This window comes from Talpa occidentalis, unplaced genomic scaffold, assembly GCF_014898055.3.
Source record: "Talpa occidentalis isolate TD23 unplaced genomic scaffold, MPIMG_talOcc4v2.1 talOcc4.14, whole genome shotgun sequence".
In the NCBI taxonomy this organism is placed as follows: Eukaryota; Metazoa; Chordata; class Mammalia; order Eulipotyphla; family Talpidae; genus Talpa; species Talpa occidentalis.
The window spans coordinates 77,858,956-77,875,553 of NW_023601433.1; the positions used below are offsets into that span (position 1 = coordinate 77,858,956).

General features: G+C 51.7%; 1 protein-coding gene across 5 annotated transcripts in view; it reads left to right on the top strand.

Moving 5' to 3' along the window:
- The window catches only part of CORO1C (coronin 1C), a 67,373-nt gene extending 61,493 nt beyond the window's left edge, over positions 1–5,880 (top strand). For all 5 annotated transcript variants that reach the window (XM_054695288.1, XM_037511015.1, XM_054695287.1 and 2 more), the window contains 4 exons: positions 1,350–1,495; positions 3,280–3,337; positions 3,443–3,688; positions 4,986–5,880. In XM_054695288.1, the coding sequence (XP_054551263.1) occupies positions 1,350–1,495; positions 3,280–3,337; positions 3,443–3,688; positions 4,986–5,105 (570 nt within the window). In that variant the 3' untranslated portion in view covers positions 5,106–5,880. The remainder of the gene's footprint in view (positions 1–1,349; positions 1,496–3,279; positions 3,338–3,442; positions 3,689–4,985) is intronic.
- Positions 5,881–16,598: the final 10,718 nt, after the last annotated feature.

The following is a 16,598-nucleotide window of genomic DNA, read 5'->3' on the forward strand; positions in this document are numbered from 1 at the left end:
AAAATATGTGGCCTGACTAACGTTTCAAGAGGTGACAGTTATTGCAGGAAGACGTGGCCGTGCTGAACTCAACACTCCTTTCCAGCCTCATGATCTCTGCCTAACTGTTGGTGCCTTTGTTGTTGTTATTCCCCTTTGATGGGTGGTGACCTCAATATTCCATATTCTTTTACAGGTTCAGTGTTCCTCAGAAATTTTTGTAGTTCAGACAGCTGAATTGACAACCAGGGAGCTTTGATGTGTTGCCTCAGAGCCGTTAGGATTGCCCCTTGCTGGATCAAGCTGGGGCTGTTTTCACTTTTTTCACAGTTGGTTGAGCATGCTGCGCACCTGCTTTACATTTTTATGTAAAGTTACTTAGAAACCAAGATCTTGTCTGTTTCCTTGAAAGTCATCTTGCTTCTGATGTTAACAGCTGTTGAGTGCACAGGCCTCCCCTGGCCAGTGCTGCCATGGCTGCGTCAACACCATCAAGCAGAGGCTCCCCAGAAATTATTCACACGAGGTAGAACATTATTTCGAATATGCAGAAAACAACTGCTATGTGTTTAGCTTCCTCCCGTTTGCTTTAGATATATAAATCATTGAACAAGACCGCATCATAAGAACTGAGAGGAATGTTAGGATGCAGTATGGTTTGGCTACTTCTCAGAGGTACAGATGGAGCATACACGTGCCTCCCGCTCTGCCAGGCAGGGCCACCTTCGCTGTTCAGCTTGCAACCGTGTGATGATTATTTGTGCATAAGGAGACCAGGATCAGCTTCAGCTCTCCAGAAACAATCTGACTGTTGTGAGCAAGGTTGTCATAGAATTTTATGTGTGACGAGGCAGCACTGCCTTCTGAAGTTAGAGGATACTCACTGAAAGGAATTGTTTCTTAATTAGAAAAGTCTTACTTTTCATCAGCATCTGCTTGTCTGGCAGTGGTGCCCTCGGCTCTGCAAGCCCAATGGTGCTGTGGGGTCCGTAGTCACGCTCTCAGCTGTCCTCCTGGTCTTGGTCTGTCTGCTGGACTTGAATAGAAGCAATACAGCTTCTAGTGTTCTCCCATTTTGGAAGGGAACACTTGTCGGCAGAGTTGGTAACTTTTGTTTGCCCTGACTCTTGACTTGGCGTCCAGGCTCAGAGGGGCAGAGTTTAGCCTTCAGAAGCACAGCACCCGTGGTCCGCTAGGTGATAGCTTAACTCATGTGGTGTCGGCAGGCCTTTTTTTTTTTTTTTTAAAGAGGATGACGAGGTTGGCCACTGTGACAGAGTCCCAGTTAACTCTGGGTTTTAAGGGAAGTGACACATCCACACCAGATGTTTCAGTTGATATTAAACGTAAACTTTTCTGATTTCTTGTAGGGAGACAGCAGCATCCGCTATTTTGAGATCACAGACGAATCCCCTTATGTCCACTACCTCAATACGTTCAGCAGCAAGGAGCCTCAGAGAGGCATGGGGTACATGTCCAAGAGGGGGCTTGATGTCAACAAATGTGAGATTGCCAGGTAAAGAATCCGTGTCGGAAGGTACTCAAATCATTTCTATTGTCCGAGTTGTAGAAGAGCAATACAGCTTCTAGTAATTCTCCAGTGCCCAAGTTTTCTCTGCTTGTCTGTGGTGTAGAATTAATATCTCATTTCCTGCCCACATTTGGAAAGAAGAGTTTCAGAGCAGTAAAGAACTTTCAAAATCTTTTAATCCAACTGTGTCCCTCTCCATTCTTCAGATTATATACCTTCGAGGATTGCAGTTAGATGCACGTTCTTAAACAGTGAGATCACCATCCTTCAGACTGAGACTGTGCCATGTCCCCTAGGAGGCGAGGCTGTCCTGGGATGGAAATGCAGGAGGGTGAACCAGATTCCAAACTGGCTTGTGGACCCCACGGAGGCTAAACTGAACTAGAGTAGCTAGTGCTGTCCAGCTCAGCCTGTTCTCCTGCTAGCTGGGCTTAGGGAATCTGTGGTGTCATCTGGTTCCTGTCTCTCTGTCTGTTGATTTTGCAAATGGGCCCATCTGATGCAAATGGGCTCCCTGAGGGGCAGGCCTTTTTTTTCCCACAGTAGTCAACAAAAGGTCATCAGTGAGGCTCACTGACCACTGGCCATTTTAAATGCGAAGGAGTCAGCACTATTAGCTCTTAGTTGGCACCAGCTTGGAGCACACATCTGTGTGATGCTGTGCTTGCACCAGACATCATCCTGGCTGTCTGCCCTGGTCACATAATGAAATAATGGACACCTATCTCTGTCTTAATAAAAATAAGAGTATTTTTTATATTAATCGCTATGGATTTTTTTTAATACATAGCTCTGTAATAGCTGGAGAGTAATAAAGGAAAACTGTCACAGATAATTCAAAATTGTAGTTTAAACCAGACTAACAAGCTGTGGTTAAAAACAGATTGAAGCTGAGTTTAAGATTACACCCAATATCAGGAACACATTTATTTTACTGCCCCCCCCCCCCCCCCCCCCCGCCGCCGCAAGGTTTAAGAGACTGTAATAAGCACAATCAGTCAGGATGCCCCCTCCCTCAGCCTTTCACCATCTGTCAGGCACTGTGCTGGAAGCTGTGTGGATTCCCCTCTGCCCTCTGACAGCCTGAGGGAGCTCTCTTTATCCCCACTTCATTGGCGGGGAACTCTGGGCTGGGTGAAGCTGTCACATGCTCAGGCACTGCGGTGGGTGCAAGTCAAACCCAGCTCGATCATTTCCGCCAGTGTGCTGGCTTCAGAGGCTTTGTGCTTCGTGTTCTATTCTGTCCGTGCTTTGGATAATTCCAAATGTTTTCTTGAGTGTTAGACATGATGTGTTTTGCTTGGAAGCCAAAATTTTAATTCCTAGGGTTGTTTTCCTTTTTAAAGATCATATTTACACTTACAAGTGTTCAGCCTCCTCAAGTTGGCAGACCTGGCATCCAAGCACAGATATTATCTGACACGTAGGCGTGTGTTCCCTTCTACTGACTCAGTGACTTCTTCCCAAGTGACTCACTGTCGGTGGAGGTGTCATTTCCACCACATTTGATTTGCCCCCAAATAGCCAGAATTTGTTACCACGACGGGGAGACCTCTCTCCTCCTGGTTCTTGCCTCCAGCCCGCCGAGTCCTGCTTCCGCTCTCTCATCTGAGATATGGGAATGCTAAGTCTGCCTGCTCCCCGGGTGGGTCAGATGAGGTGACAGGCAGAGCATTTCATGCCTCACAGCACTGTACAAGAGCTGCTGTGACTGTTACTTGGCCTCCTCTTTTGCCTAATGCAGCCTTGCCTTTACTTTCCCTTTGAAGGTTCTTCAAACTCCATGAGAGAAAGTGTGAGCCTATTATCATGACTGTCCCCAGGAAGGTAAGTGCCTGACTTTCTAGGCAGCCCATGTGTTGAAGAGATAAAAATTAAACCCCTGACTTTCTTCTTCCTTGCCTAAGGGTTTCCCCACAATGTCTTTTGCAGTCAGACCTTTTCCAAGATGACCTATATCCTGACACGGCGGGGCCCGAAGCCGCGCTGGAAGCAGAGGAGTGGTTTGAGGGGAAGAACGCAGACCCAATCCTCATCTCCTTGAGGCACGGTTACATTCCAGGCAAAAACAGGGATCTCAAGGTTGTTAAGAAGAACATTCTGGATAGCAAGCCCAGCGCAAACAAGAAGTGCGACCTGATCAACGCCCCCAAGAAAACCGTGGACACGGCTAGTGTGGTAAGACCTGTGGGAGGTCAGGGGCGTGCTTGGCCTGTGCCCCTCATTCCCTTTGCCAGTCCTCCAGCGGCGCTTTCAGTGAACAGTGGTGCGTCCTGTCTGCACCAGCCTCCTAGGCACGTCACCTTCATGTTTGGTGCCGCATTGGCCCTCTGACTCTGACTTTTACGATGATTGGGATAGAAGTGGTTCTGCTACTGTCTCTGAGAGTCAATAGGGCTTCTTGAGTTTTTGAAACTGTCTTTCCTCAAACTGTTTGAGGAAGAAGTGAGCCTGGGAGCCTGTGGTCACAGTCGCCAGGGAGGGAGGGGAGTGAGAGGACTGTGATGCTGCCATGTGTTGGCAGTGTGGGCCTTAGCAGCAGAGGCGACCATAGCATCTCCACGGGGACTGCGGCAGTGGAGTGAGGGGAACGGAACCTGGCACTGAAGAGCTGGGTAGCCCCGGAGGACGTTGGTGGGCAGTGGGCTGTGGGGTGTTTTAGGGGCCAGCACTGTGAATTGTCAGAGAAGGTAAGCAGAATGAAGCGGTGAAGTGCCTGGAGGAACCGGCATTTGGGCCATGACAACTGAGGCAGCCCCATGAGGACTTCGGTGACTGAGGTTTCCGAGAGCCTGGGCCTCTGAAGAAGGGTTAGTGGCAAGACCGGGGATTAACCCTTGAGCAGGACCCTCCCTGGAGATGGTGGGGGCTCTGGAAGGTCGCCCCTCACATTGGTCAGAGAGGTTAGTCCTGGTGGAGCTTTCACTAGGGCTCTTGGGGTGCAGGAAAGCTCTGAAGGAGTCAGTCTTTTAATTTTTTTTTTTTTTATATAGACGCATGTTTTACTTATTTATTTATTTGTTTGTTTTGTTTATACAAGCACTGGGTACAGTCAGAAGCGCGGGAGGGTGAGAGAATTCACCAGAGCCAGAGCGGGGAGCAGAGCAGGCAGAAGGACCGAAGTACACTGCTGAGGGGAGCAGCGGGCGGCAGGAGAGGTCTGCGCGCCATGTGGGACCTTCCTCTGGTGGCCGGGGAGCAGCCGGGGATCGAACCGGCGCTACAGAGGCTGCGGGCAGCTTTGCAACCCAGCGCTCAACCGCTGCGCCACCGGGGAGGCCCTGAAGGAGTCAGTCTTGTCCTGCGTTTACCTGTTTCCAGAGACTGTCAGGCAGGCACGCAGGCCCCAGGGCCAAATTATGCCCTCACAAGGCCCAGCGGCTGCAGCTGGCCATTTGAAAAATAGAAAACTACATTTTACATCTCAGTTTACAGATTTTTAACCATCTTTTCCCCACCTTTTTTGTTTCCTTAGCAAAATGAAGCCAAGTTGGATGAGATTTTAAAAGAGATCAAATCTATTAAAGACACAATCTGCAATCAAGACGAGCGCATTTCCAAGTTAGAACAGCAGATGGCGAAGATAGCAGCCTGAGGACCACCCCGCGCAGGGAGCTCGCAGCCGGTGCTGGTGTGGTCCCGGGAGGGCGAGCCGGAGGCACTGCCATTGGAGACATTCCATTTCAGATCTGTCAGCCAGCGATAGGCCACATTCCAGTGAGAACTCAATTCGTCTCCCAAATTTACAGAAACAAAATGTGATTTAAAAGCTGAGCTTTTTATCAGAAAGCTTTTTTGATGTTTTAAGTGTTATGTGACTTGTTGAACTTTCAAAAGATAAAAGTGCTACTTTTAAAATCCCAGATATTCTCAATTTTAGAACACCAACCAATTCTGATTCAGTGTCATGCCCAAGTACTTTTTTTTTTTTAAATAGGGACCAATGCCACATTGCTTTTTATATTTCTTCTTTTTTAATGTTGCCAAAACCAAAAGTAGCTTTTTTTCTTTGTATTTTGCTACTTTGCAGTATTTGTGTGTGGTTTTTTTTTTCTTTAATTTGAAAGGGACAGCACTGTGTATGTTTATAAACTAAATGAAGATGTTATTTTGTATAAGCAGCCATCTGCGCGCCATCCGCGCGGCCACCGCCTCCAGGCCGTGGGCAGCTCGCGCCCGGGGCGCTCGGCGGCACTGACGGAGGAGGGCTTGCAAGATCACGTGGGTTCCTGTCACCTCTCCTTTGATCCAAAAGTCCATATCCTGTCGTTGCCTTTCTTCCCTTTCTCATTTCTAGAAATTAGGTGGTTGTATCAGAATGGAATTTTGCTTCTTGGTTACCTTGTGCTTCAGATGATTATAATCTAACCTAAACTAGCACGTGTTTCTGCAGTTTTGTTAAACACATGGACCCATCGCGTTATCACTTTAAACATCACGTTTCTGGTTTTGGTCAATACTTGACAAGGGTGCCCGGGACAGGATGACACCCGTGCTGTTGAGTGTTCCTTCTTGCCCGTTCCTGCGGCTTGCCTAGCTCTCGGCCCAATGGGGGACTAGAAACTAGGGACCCAGGAGGGGATTCCCCGTGCCCCCTGCTGGCCCAGGCTGCACTGGGGAAGGAAGGGGCTCGGCCCGCACCAGCGCAGCTCCTGCCCTCCCTGTCCCTCACGTATGCAGACACCTCTCAGGGCTCCCTTCTCGCCTTCCTGCCTGTCCGCCCCAACTGCATTCAGCTGAGACGAGAGAGCCGAGGGTGCTCTGGGTGCTGAGACTGAGGAGAGTAGTGCAGAGTGAAGGGAGACCAAGAGCGCAGACCCCTGTGGTGGCTTCGGTGTGTCCGGACCATGTACCCTTTCGCCATCCGCACGGGCCAGCCTGCTGCCCCTCCAGCTCACCAGAGCTGTGTCAGAGCACAAGACCAGATTTGGGGCCGGGGGCCGAGACCGAGCTCTGCTTCCCCGTTCCATCTAGGTTAGCGAGGACTTCTGTCCACTTTCATTTTCTTCTTTTGCATGCTTGTGGAACAAGGTGTGAGGAGCCTCTGTTCTGAAAGGACGGAGTGTCTAGGACAGAATTTGAAGCGTGCAGTGCCACTGGGCCCCCCGGGGCCTCTCGCACGCGCTGGTGTGGGGCTGGACCGGCCGACGCGTCTGTGTGTGCAGGGAACCGGGATGAGCTCAGTGGGCTGGAAGACAGCCAGGCTGGGGGACGGTCTGCAGGGAACGGTACCTGTTCCTCACCGACACCGGGGTCGCTGTCTCCAGGGTTTCAGGGCATCGGAACGTGTGACGTGGTGGTGTGTGCGTGTGCATGTGTGTGATTTTAATAATGAAGTGGATCATGAGCTGTAACGAAAGCAGTAGTTACCGTGACTTGTGTTCAGACCTGTACATGTTTCTTGCTCAATGGAATCTGCTGAGGACCTTCATTTTTAAGAGTCAGAAATGTTTTAAAGGTTCTGATATCAAATTAAGTAAAAAAAAAAAGTGCGGATGGTGGTGAGACACCATGGGAATGTGGTAGAAGGAGCAGCGGGAGGGCAAGAGAGGCGGTCCTGATCGTCTTGTGTAGCTTGTGACTTATTTAATGAGCGGATGCCCAGCCAGGCTCAGAGTCCGGTGCCCGAAGCGTTGTGGATTGTTTTTCCTGTTTTGTCTTTATTTTTTTTTTAAGTCATGCTATCCCAGAGGAGAACCAGTGAATGACTCCTAGATCGGCTCTTATAGAGCGGCCATAGTATTCTGTCAAAACACCTGCTTCCATTTTCAAAGATAAAAAGATCATTGATTACAAAACGGTGTCCGTGTTTATTTCACCCCTCGCTGGCTCAAGGGGCAGCCCCCGCTGCTCTGCCTGATGCAGCGTCTCTGGCGGCGTAGACCTAGCCAGGTGACTTCCTCTCCGAGGGTAAGTACTGGGGGAAGGGGTCAGCCGCTCGGCTGCAGTAAAGGGGGAGTCGGGGTATCCAGCAAACAGAGCGCTTCGGCCCCAGAGTCCAGCCTGTCCGCTGCCCCCGCTAAGGGTGCGGCCTGGGCAGAGGGCCTTTTAAATCTTGAAAGAGGGTGAGAATTTCGTATAGTTGAGGTGAGAGAGCTCTCCTTGCCGGCCTTGCCCTGTGCTATTGTCACTGCAGTGAGCCGATTCTCGGAGAGGGCCTGTGACCACGTGGTTTTCTCCAGTAGAAGCAACTTCTCGCCTGTGATTTTCTTTCCAGCAGCAGGTTTTCAGGGTCCCTTGAGTGACCTGGCCTCTGTTTCTGCTAAAACATTTTTGCACTAAAACATTTTCTCATGACGTTTCAGTGATTGTAGCAAAAGATTTCCCACCGTTTGGTTTTTCTAAACATTTGTAAACATGATGAACAGCTGGGGCGCTCCCCCACTCCCATACCTTCTCCTGAAGTTGCTGTGGCCTGAGAACGGCCGCCGGGCCCGTGGGCAGCCCGTTGTGGCAGGAAGTAGAAGCTGGCAGACACTGTCTGCCCCTCGGTGCCCACGGTCAGCGGGGAGACGCATGGTGTGGGGGGTTTGCAACTGGCTGGTTTTCTTACTTTGGCTGCCTTGCTGCTTTGCCAGAAGACCTAAAAATCACCATGGTAGCCCCAGACAGCCAGGGGAAACTTCCCGTTTTTTTAAAAAGTAACTTCCCTTACTGTACTTGGAGTTCTGTGTCCAGAAAAACTTTCAGTTGGCTCTTAGGAATCTGTTAACTCTAAGTGGCCCCTTTTCTGCCAGCTAGCATATAGATGACCCGAAGCCCATCTTTGTGTCACCACAGGATTGGAGCGCACACCTTTCCTTCAGAGGAGCTGTAATTGCTGCCCAGGATGGTGGCCTTTCTTCCTTTTTTTTCATTAAAAAAAAAAAAATGCCCTTGGCTGTACTGCCAGAGGGAGTGCATGCAGACTGGTGTGACCTTTCCAGAGAGAGGCTTGCTTTTTGGCCTTTGGACCTCTTGAGAATTTTGCCCCACCCAGGAACTAGTCAGACAGGTACCCAAGAATTAGAAGAATAAAAATTAGTCCAGCTGCAGGGGGTTGCATGAGTAATTTATTTGCCACACTTGTGTTATAAACACTGTAGTTATTTAAAGTGATTTTAAAAGGATATGAAATAGCAAACATTTTAAAAATAGGTTGTAAAATGTAGTCAATTCCAAAAGTACATTTTCCAAAGAAAGTTAGGGGGGCGGTGAAGTCCACTAGAAAACTCGCTAAACCTCAAGAACATAACAGGTCAGAATTTCTGGACAAAAGTTCAGGCTTTGCCCCACGACCCTGAATATCAATGAAGCGGGGTAACCTACCCAGAGCAGATTATTTTCGACAGACTGACCTTAAAGGTTGCATGCATAAGAAGCGTGTATTTATGAGTAGAATAAATGCCACAAATGTTGCTATTTCCAAATAGCAGTTATGGGTCCTTTTATTGGATTTTTCTGAATAAATTTCCTGTAAATATTTGTATACGCGGAGAGAAGTTATTAACATGGGTGAGTGATGATGACATTATTAAAACAAGCATCATCTGACCATGGGGAAGGACAGGTGAAGTCACATGAAGTGACTGGGGCAGGGACTCCACCGAACCTCATGGTGACACCAGATAGATTCTTAGTATAGTCAATAGTTACGTGAAAAGGAATTAAAATGAGAACAAAACATTTTTTTTTTAATCTGGACTCCAGACTAGGGAACACATACGAAATCCCAAAGCAATGGAATGAGTCACAAAGGAAGAGACTGGCTACATAAAAATTGAATTGCATGAGACTGTAATATGTTAAAACAATAGAAGGCTGTGGAAACTGGGAAATATATTCTATGTCAATAGTATAAGGAATAATATATTTGAATTTGCTTAAACTCTTTCCTCCGCCTCTGTTTGAAATGGACGTGATCGTCCCTCCCTGGTGGAGGTGACCAGTTTTGAGTCCAAGATAGCAGCTGGTGGTGTTCCTTGTCCCTGACTGCCCCTAGGAATTGAGTCCACAGCAAATGGTGTATCACACGCCCACGAGGTGGAAGAAGTATGCTAAGAGACATTAGTCATAATGTGCTTTGTCAAAGTTCCTCAATTGCAAGTTTCTGAAACAGGTGGAATGAAGAAATGGGGAATGAGAAACTGCTCCACACCCCAAGGTACTCCAGGGTCGGGTCACTGCTGATTTTGTGGGGTGGGTGGTTTTGAAATGTGCAGAAAGAGAAGTTTTAGAGAGGTTGGCAGGATCTTTGAAATTCGGTGTAGTTTTACTTTATTGCATGGAAATGAAACTGGGTACGAACACTGATTTTAACAGCCTGTTAGTAAATGGGGTTGCGGGGGCGTGTTTGGGTGAGGAACAGCTTTTTTTCTTAATGGCGTCTTACGCTGATCTGAAGGCTACATGCCTGTTTTCAGAAGGGATGAGAAGGGTGGGTTAGGCGCAGCCCTGGGAGAGGGGATTCAGACAAAGGCCGGGCAGGCAGTTGCAGGCATGGGGAAGGCTGTGGTTGAAAGAGACCAGCAGTCACAGGTGTTTCAAAGGGGAAGAGGTGCCCACCTGGTGCTAGGTGCCAAGTGTGTGTACGTGCACACACCCCTGCACACCAGACCTCCAAATACAAACAGCACTTTCCCCGCCTCGTGGTCCCCTAGTCCCGGCGACGCAAAGAAATTACAGCAAAAAGGGTGGGGGCCCTGCAGTGCTACAGAAGCTGGGGTGGGGGAGAAAATGGGGGGCAGGCTACCCCATTTGTGCAGCCTCACCTCCCCAGTGCCCCAGGAGCGGCCTTGCCTTTGTGTGAGCCCTGCTGCTTTCCCGTCATTCTTTTGCGGTCTCGTTGTCCCCCCCAGGCACACTCTGTTCTTCTGGGCATCCTCTGGGTGAATCCTTGCTTTTGCAATGAGCAACTAAGGGTCCTTGTGAAAACTGGCGTGGGTCACCCAGTAGTCAGCAAGGAAAAACAGGCTAAAAAGCAGTGCCCTGAGGGTCGAGAAATCAACCATCACAATTTCAACAACAAAATCCAAGCTCCTGGGTGGCACTGGCCAGGTCTGACAACTGGGAAGTTGCCCCGTAGATAACAGGAAATTGTTGCGGGTTCACTTCCGGGCTGACATGCTGTTTGGTTGTGGAAGGCAGATAAGCACCTCATGGTTAACAAACTCCTGGGCTGCTGACTGCTGCCCTCAGCTACCTTTCCCCAAATGACACATGAGTTCTTATCACCCAGGCCAGTCTCTACCAGAGGAAGTGGATCAAGATGTTACAGAGCAGGCAGGTGATTTCCCATCTGGGCAGATGGGCACCTGCCAGAAACCTCGCCTTACGAGCAACGCCAGACCGTAGTTTGAATTGGTTCCTCTACTTCCACCCACCTGTTCCCTTTTTTGCTTCCAGAGTGATGTTTTCTAAAACAGAATCTGTCAAGATCTCTGATGGCGACACAAATGATTCCCATCTTGTGTCTTCAATGAAAGCCGCCTCGACTTGGCGCCCCTCCCCCTCAACCTGATCCCTGTCTCTTCTATCCCACACGGAGGCTGCAGGCTGCTCACACTGGCTGCCATTTAAAAATGCCTCCTTGATCCAACCACCACTGGCACCTCCAAGATTATTGGCTTGATAATTGGCTCACAAGATTATTGAGGCCGGGGCTTCCCCGGTGGCGCAGCGGGTTGAGCACAGTGCTGTGAAGCTGTCCGCAGCCTCTGCAGCACCGGTTTGATCCCGGCTGGCTGGCGAGGGTCCCACAAGGCGTGGCAGACCTCTCCTGTCTCGCCCGCTGCTCCCCCTCAGCAGTGTATTTCGTCAGTCTGCCTGTTCTGTTCCCCGCTCTGTCTCTGGTGAATCCTCTCACCTTCCCGTGCCTCTGGCCTGTACCCTGGCTCTTGTATAAATAAAAAATAAATCTTTAAAAAAAAAAAGATCATTGAGGCCAAGAAGGCCAAAGATTGCCAGTCAGCAAGCTGGAGACCCAGAGGAACAGATGTTTCCGTTCAAGTCCAAAGGCAACAAAAATCTGATTCTCGAAGGCAGCCAGGCAAGAAGGTTCCTGTTGCTAGGTCTTTCTGTTCTGGCCTTCAACTGATTGAGTGAGGCCCATGTTGGGAGGACAGTCTGCTTTCCACAGTCTGACTCCAATGTTAGTCTTATCCAAACACATGCTCACAGACACCCCAGAATAATATTTGCCCAAATATCAGTGCACCCTGGAGCCCAGTCACATGGACACAAAAGATCACCACAACTTCCACATCGTGTTCTCGGGAGTCCCCTACCTTAGTCGGTTCTTTCTGTTTTCTGTCATGGTTTCATTTTAAAATTGAGCTAACACTGCTTTACAACACTGTATGTTTTGGGGTGTAGGATCACACGCCTTCGAATATATGCTGCCACACCATGCCCACAGCAGCCAGAGGAGCTTTTTCAGATAGCCATTCACGGTTGGGTAAACTAAAGCCCACTGCTAAATCCAGCCAGCTGGAAGTTTCTGTAGAGCCCACAAACTGAGAATAGTTTTTCAAATGGTTGGGGGATAAACGGAACAGTGAGAAGTAAAAACTACATGCAATGCATGTTCTAGCATCCCAAGGGGATTGCAACATGCACACCTGTCATCTAAAGCGTCATCTTTGCTTCTCCCCGCACCTGCAGAGGGGCGTAGTCGCCCCAGAGACCCTGTGGTCACAAAGCCTAAAACGGTCACAGTCCGGCCTTTGACAGGCAGCGTGCCGCCCCGCTGCATCGCCACAGAGCCCACTGTGGCCCTCATGGCTACTCAGGAAAAGCCAAGATCTTGGCGCTTGGGTTCGTTGAGGCGACCTGGCCTGTATATTCCTGCCCTCCTGCTTCGGAGGAGGCCTCTGCCTCGGGCTTTCGCTCGTGCTGTTCTCTCTGGACGGCCCACCCTTTCCATCCCCAGGATCTGCACCCCGCAGCAAAGGCCCCCACCCCCCACCCCGCCATGCTATTCCCTGAAGATCCGCTTGTTGACTTGCCCTAGGATCTGGGACGGTGTGTCAGTAAATGTTTCATGAGTGAGGTAAAGATAGCGACATCTGGGATGGGGGTGCCTATTCGATGGTCTGCTCCGCAATGCTTTTCTTCTAGGAACACGCCTCCTTTCCCCCCAGTCACCCCCAGGCCGGGGCCATAGGCCCTAGGAGTCATCTCCAGTGGCCGCAAGTCTGAGAGTCCCTTCACGAAGGCCTGGGCGTGCGGGCCAGAGCAGGTGTGCACGGAGGGAGAGAGGGCTCCCTGCGCCTCGCACTCCCCAAGTCCATGCCTAAGGCCCGGCGTCCTCTCTGACCCTGGCTTCCCCGCCATACCCCAGGGATCCTACTGCGCGAAGCCAGTTTGAGTTGTGTTTGTCTGCAAGCGAGACCCCTTCCTTGGCTCGGCCCGTCTCCTCCATCCGAGCCCCTTGAGGTCTGGGAGCTCCAGCGCTAGGGCCACGGCCAGGCCAGCTCCTCGGGGGGCTGTGGGAGGCAGCAGTTGCCTCAGCCGCGACCCTCTGAGTCTGAGCACCTTGCCAGATCCGCCCTCTGGCCTGCAGGTCCGGGCCCAGCCCCAGCCCTGGCCTCCTGCAGCCGAGCCCATGAGCGTGGGGCGCCGCTGTTCTGGAGCAGTTTCACTTGCTGTCTCCCACCCAGAAGCCCGCTCTGGGGTCACCCAGGGTGGAAGCCGAAGTGTGCGGCTGGCTCCCCGAAGCGTGGGCCCCACATGAGAAGGGGAATTGAGCCCCTGCTGTGGTGGGCTCCTTAGTGGCCATTTCCCCTTCAGATGCTGCAAATCAAAGTCTGTGAGAGCCCCCCCCCATCAAAGCGGGGGTGTGACACGTGTGTGGTGAGGGGTGGGCAGGCAGCTGGGTGGAACCCCCTTCCTTCTGTGCTGGGCCTTTCATTACGGCAGCTCTGTTGTCCCTGTTCCACGAGAACCCGGCTTTCATGGGAGCAAAGCCTCCCCTGCGGGGGATTCGAGCACCACCGCCCCCGGCTGCTCCACCGGCTGGGCCTGGGGACGCAGCGGCCTGAGTCCTGGCTGACCCGGGCTCCGCACGGGCCCTTCCCTGAGCCTCAGCTTCCGGGGGAGCAGAGTGGCCACGGGGGCCAGCAGGAATCTGTGTGAGGCGGCACCCCGTTTTCCTGCAGCCCTCCTCCTGTCTGGGAACGGAGTGGGTCACACAGAAGGCGGGTCTCTGGCCGGAGGAGAGACCGCGGCGAGCTCCCAGGGATGGCCGATGACCAGGTCCCAGCTCCCCCGGCCTCTCGGGCCCAGTCCTTGCCCGGCCACACGTTTCCACGACGGCACGGGCTTGTCTCTATTTTCCCCTCGTTTCCCTCAATAACTGACGGCACCGTGGGCGAGGCGCGCCCGGGGATTCCAGGCTGAGGCTGGCTTTGGCCGCCTAGTGCTTCCTCTTTGTCTCCACGGCGCTGGGTTTCGTTAGAGCTGGGCCGGTGTGAGGAGTTCCCAGCCCGCTCCCCACTCAGAGCAGAGGGGCAAGCTCCAGCCAGAGAGGCCGCTGCTGGAGAGGGTGGTCCCGGCCCCCGGCACGCTCACCAGCAGCTGGTGTGAGCAGGCTGCGTTCGGAGCAGGGCCCCTCGAGCAGGAGTGTCCAGTGGGGGGCTTGGGGGGGGGGTGTGCACACCATGGCTTCATTTTTCCAAGTGGGGGCAGGAGGGACCGAGCCGGTCACTTCAGGACGGGGCTGTTCTGGCAGCAGCAGGTGTCAGTTCACACCAAGGGGCCCATTTACCCCCCAAGGTCCATAAGTGTCCTTTTTTTTTTTTTTTTTAGAGGCATGTTTTTTATTTATTTATTTGTTTGTTTGTTTATTCAAGCACTGGGTACAGTCAGAAGCACGGGAGGGTGAGAGAATTCACCAGAGCCAGAGCGGGGAGCAACACAGGCAGAAGGACCGAAGTACACTGCTGAGGGGAGCAGCGGGCTGCAGGAGAGGTCTGCACGCCATGTGGGACCCTCCTCCGGTGGCTGGGGAGCAGCTGGCTATCGAACCAGCGCTGCAGAGGTTGTGGACAGCTTCGCAACCCAGCGCTCAACCGCTGCGCCACCGGGGAGGCCCCCATAAGTGTCCTTGATCCCTGCACTAGCCCTGACTGAGCTCCAGGACCGAGGGGAACCTCACCCCAGTGGCTCTGCTGACGGCAGTTCCTGCTGCACCCCGCAGTTCACATGGTGTTGGGGAGCAGTGAGGAGCACTGCACCGCGTTGGACGGCCAGAGCAGCAGGTCAGCCAGGAGGAGCCGGGACAGCGCATGCATTTATTCATCAAGTATGTATTACAACGGAACACCAGCTCTGTAATCAGCCGGCCCGCGTGTGCACCCTGGCTCTGCCGTGTAGTTGCTGTGTGACCTTCAGTGAGTTCCTTGACCTTTCTGGGTCCTGGTTATTTCCATGCACAGAGTGGCAATACTGAGAGGCGCTACCTCAAGGGGCCATGGTGAGCACTCAGCCAGCTAATATGACGACACACACGAGTGCTGACATGAGGAAGCACCTGATAAACGTTAGCAGTTGTTATTCCTGGGCCAGCACTGTGCTTGGCCCGGGAGATGCAACAGTGAGCGAAAGAGCCCTGGTTTTTTCCTGCAGATTCCAGGGAGTGAAGGCTTGACCTAGCCATTGCAAACTCACTGGAGAGGGGCCATGTTCTGAGCTCACAGAGTTGGGGCAGGATGTCAGGAAAGGCTTTGCCTGAGGTGGGGCACATGAGCTGAGTCTGAAGAGAAAGAGTTACCGGAGGATGAGCAGTCCAGAGTGCTCCAGGCAGAAGTGGCTGCACAGGCAAATGTCCTGTGTCGGGAGCAAACAGGAGGAGTTAAAAGAGGGAGTCAGTGCAGAGAACAGGGGGACACGGTGTGAGATGAGGCTGGAGGAGAAGGGGTGTCCATGGCAATGTGGCCTTTTTGGGGATTTGAGTCTTTTTCTAAAAGCACTGGGGAGCCATTGAATGCTGCATAGGGGGAGCGTTCCTGTACCTGGAATTGGGACGGGCTTGCTCTCTCACATGGGGGCTGGCACCCGAGACTTGTAAGCGAGTTTTGCTTTCAAGTTTTATGAGAGATGGACTCAGGGTCAGAGGCGGGTGACTGGCCTCTGCCTACATCCGTGGGCCAAGGTGTTCTCAGACCGTTGCTGTTTCCTTGCATTTTTTGGCACTAAGCGTTTCGATAGCCTTTTTCCAGATTAGGCCGTGTCAGAGACTCAAGTGAATTCTCTAAAACCACACAGCAAGCTCAAAGCAAGGACCCAGGTCTCCCTCTTCTCGGCCCTGTGTTCCTCACCTGGCCATGTGAGTGGTCCTGGCTGGTGGCTTTTTACTAACCTGTAGGCCCCAAGAGGGCTAGGACAGGGTGTATCCTGTTTGTGGCTACAGCCGGTGCAGCAGCGGCGTTGTCTTCAGGTCTGGAGTCTTACATCTTGCTCTCACATCTTGATCTGTGTTTCATTCTGTCCATTAGAGGAACTGAGAGGGTCACTTCTTACTCCAATCTGGTTCTCCTTATGGCCAGTGACCCCCATTTTTCTAGGCTGCAAACTGCAACCTGTGGAGCAAATCCGGCCCTCTGCCTGTTTTTATGTAAATAAAGTTTTATGGACACACGACCACAGCCACTCACTTATGTAGGGACTATGTATTTGTGTCTCCACAAGGCACATCTAGTTGAGCCAGCCGGGCCTTGACATAGCCAACCTGCAGCTAAGTCCGTACTTCCAGCCACACCTCCCCAAGTAGGGGCTCTCTCTCTTGAGGGTTTTTTCCTGGCAGCCTGAATTTGCATCCCAGCTCTGCCACATACTCTGTGTGACCTCAAGCAGGAACACACTTTGAGCCTCAATTTCCTCATTTCCAGAAACTACTCTGAGGATTGTAAACAGTAATAAATGCAAAGCACAGTGTCTAGCACAGAGCAGGGACCCAGGAAATGCCAAGCATTTGTATTGCGAGGTTTTGCAGATGGGGAAACTGAGGCGTCAGTGTCTTGACTTGCCTGACATCACACAGCTCCTAAGTGGCCTGTCTTCGGTTCCTGGTTTTGCCAGTTGTCATCTTTAGGGCCCCAACCCTGCATGT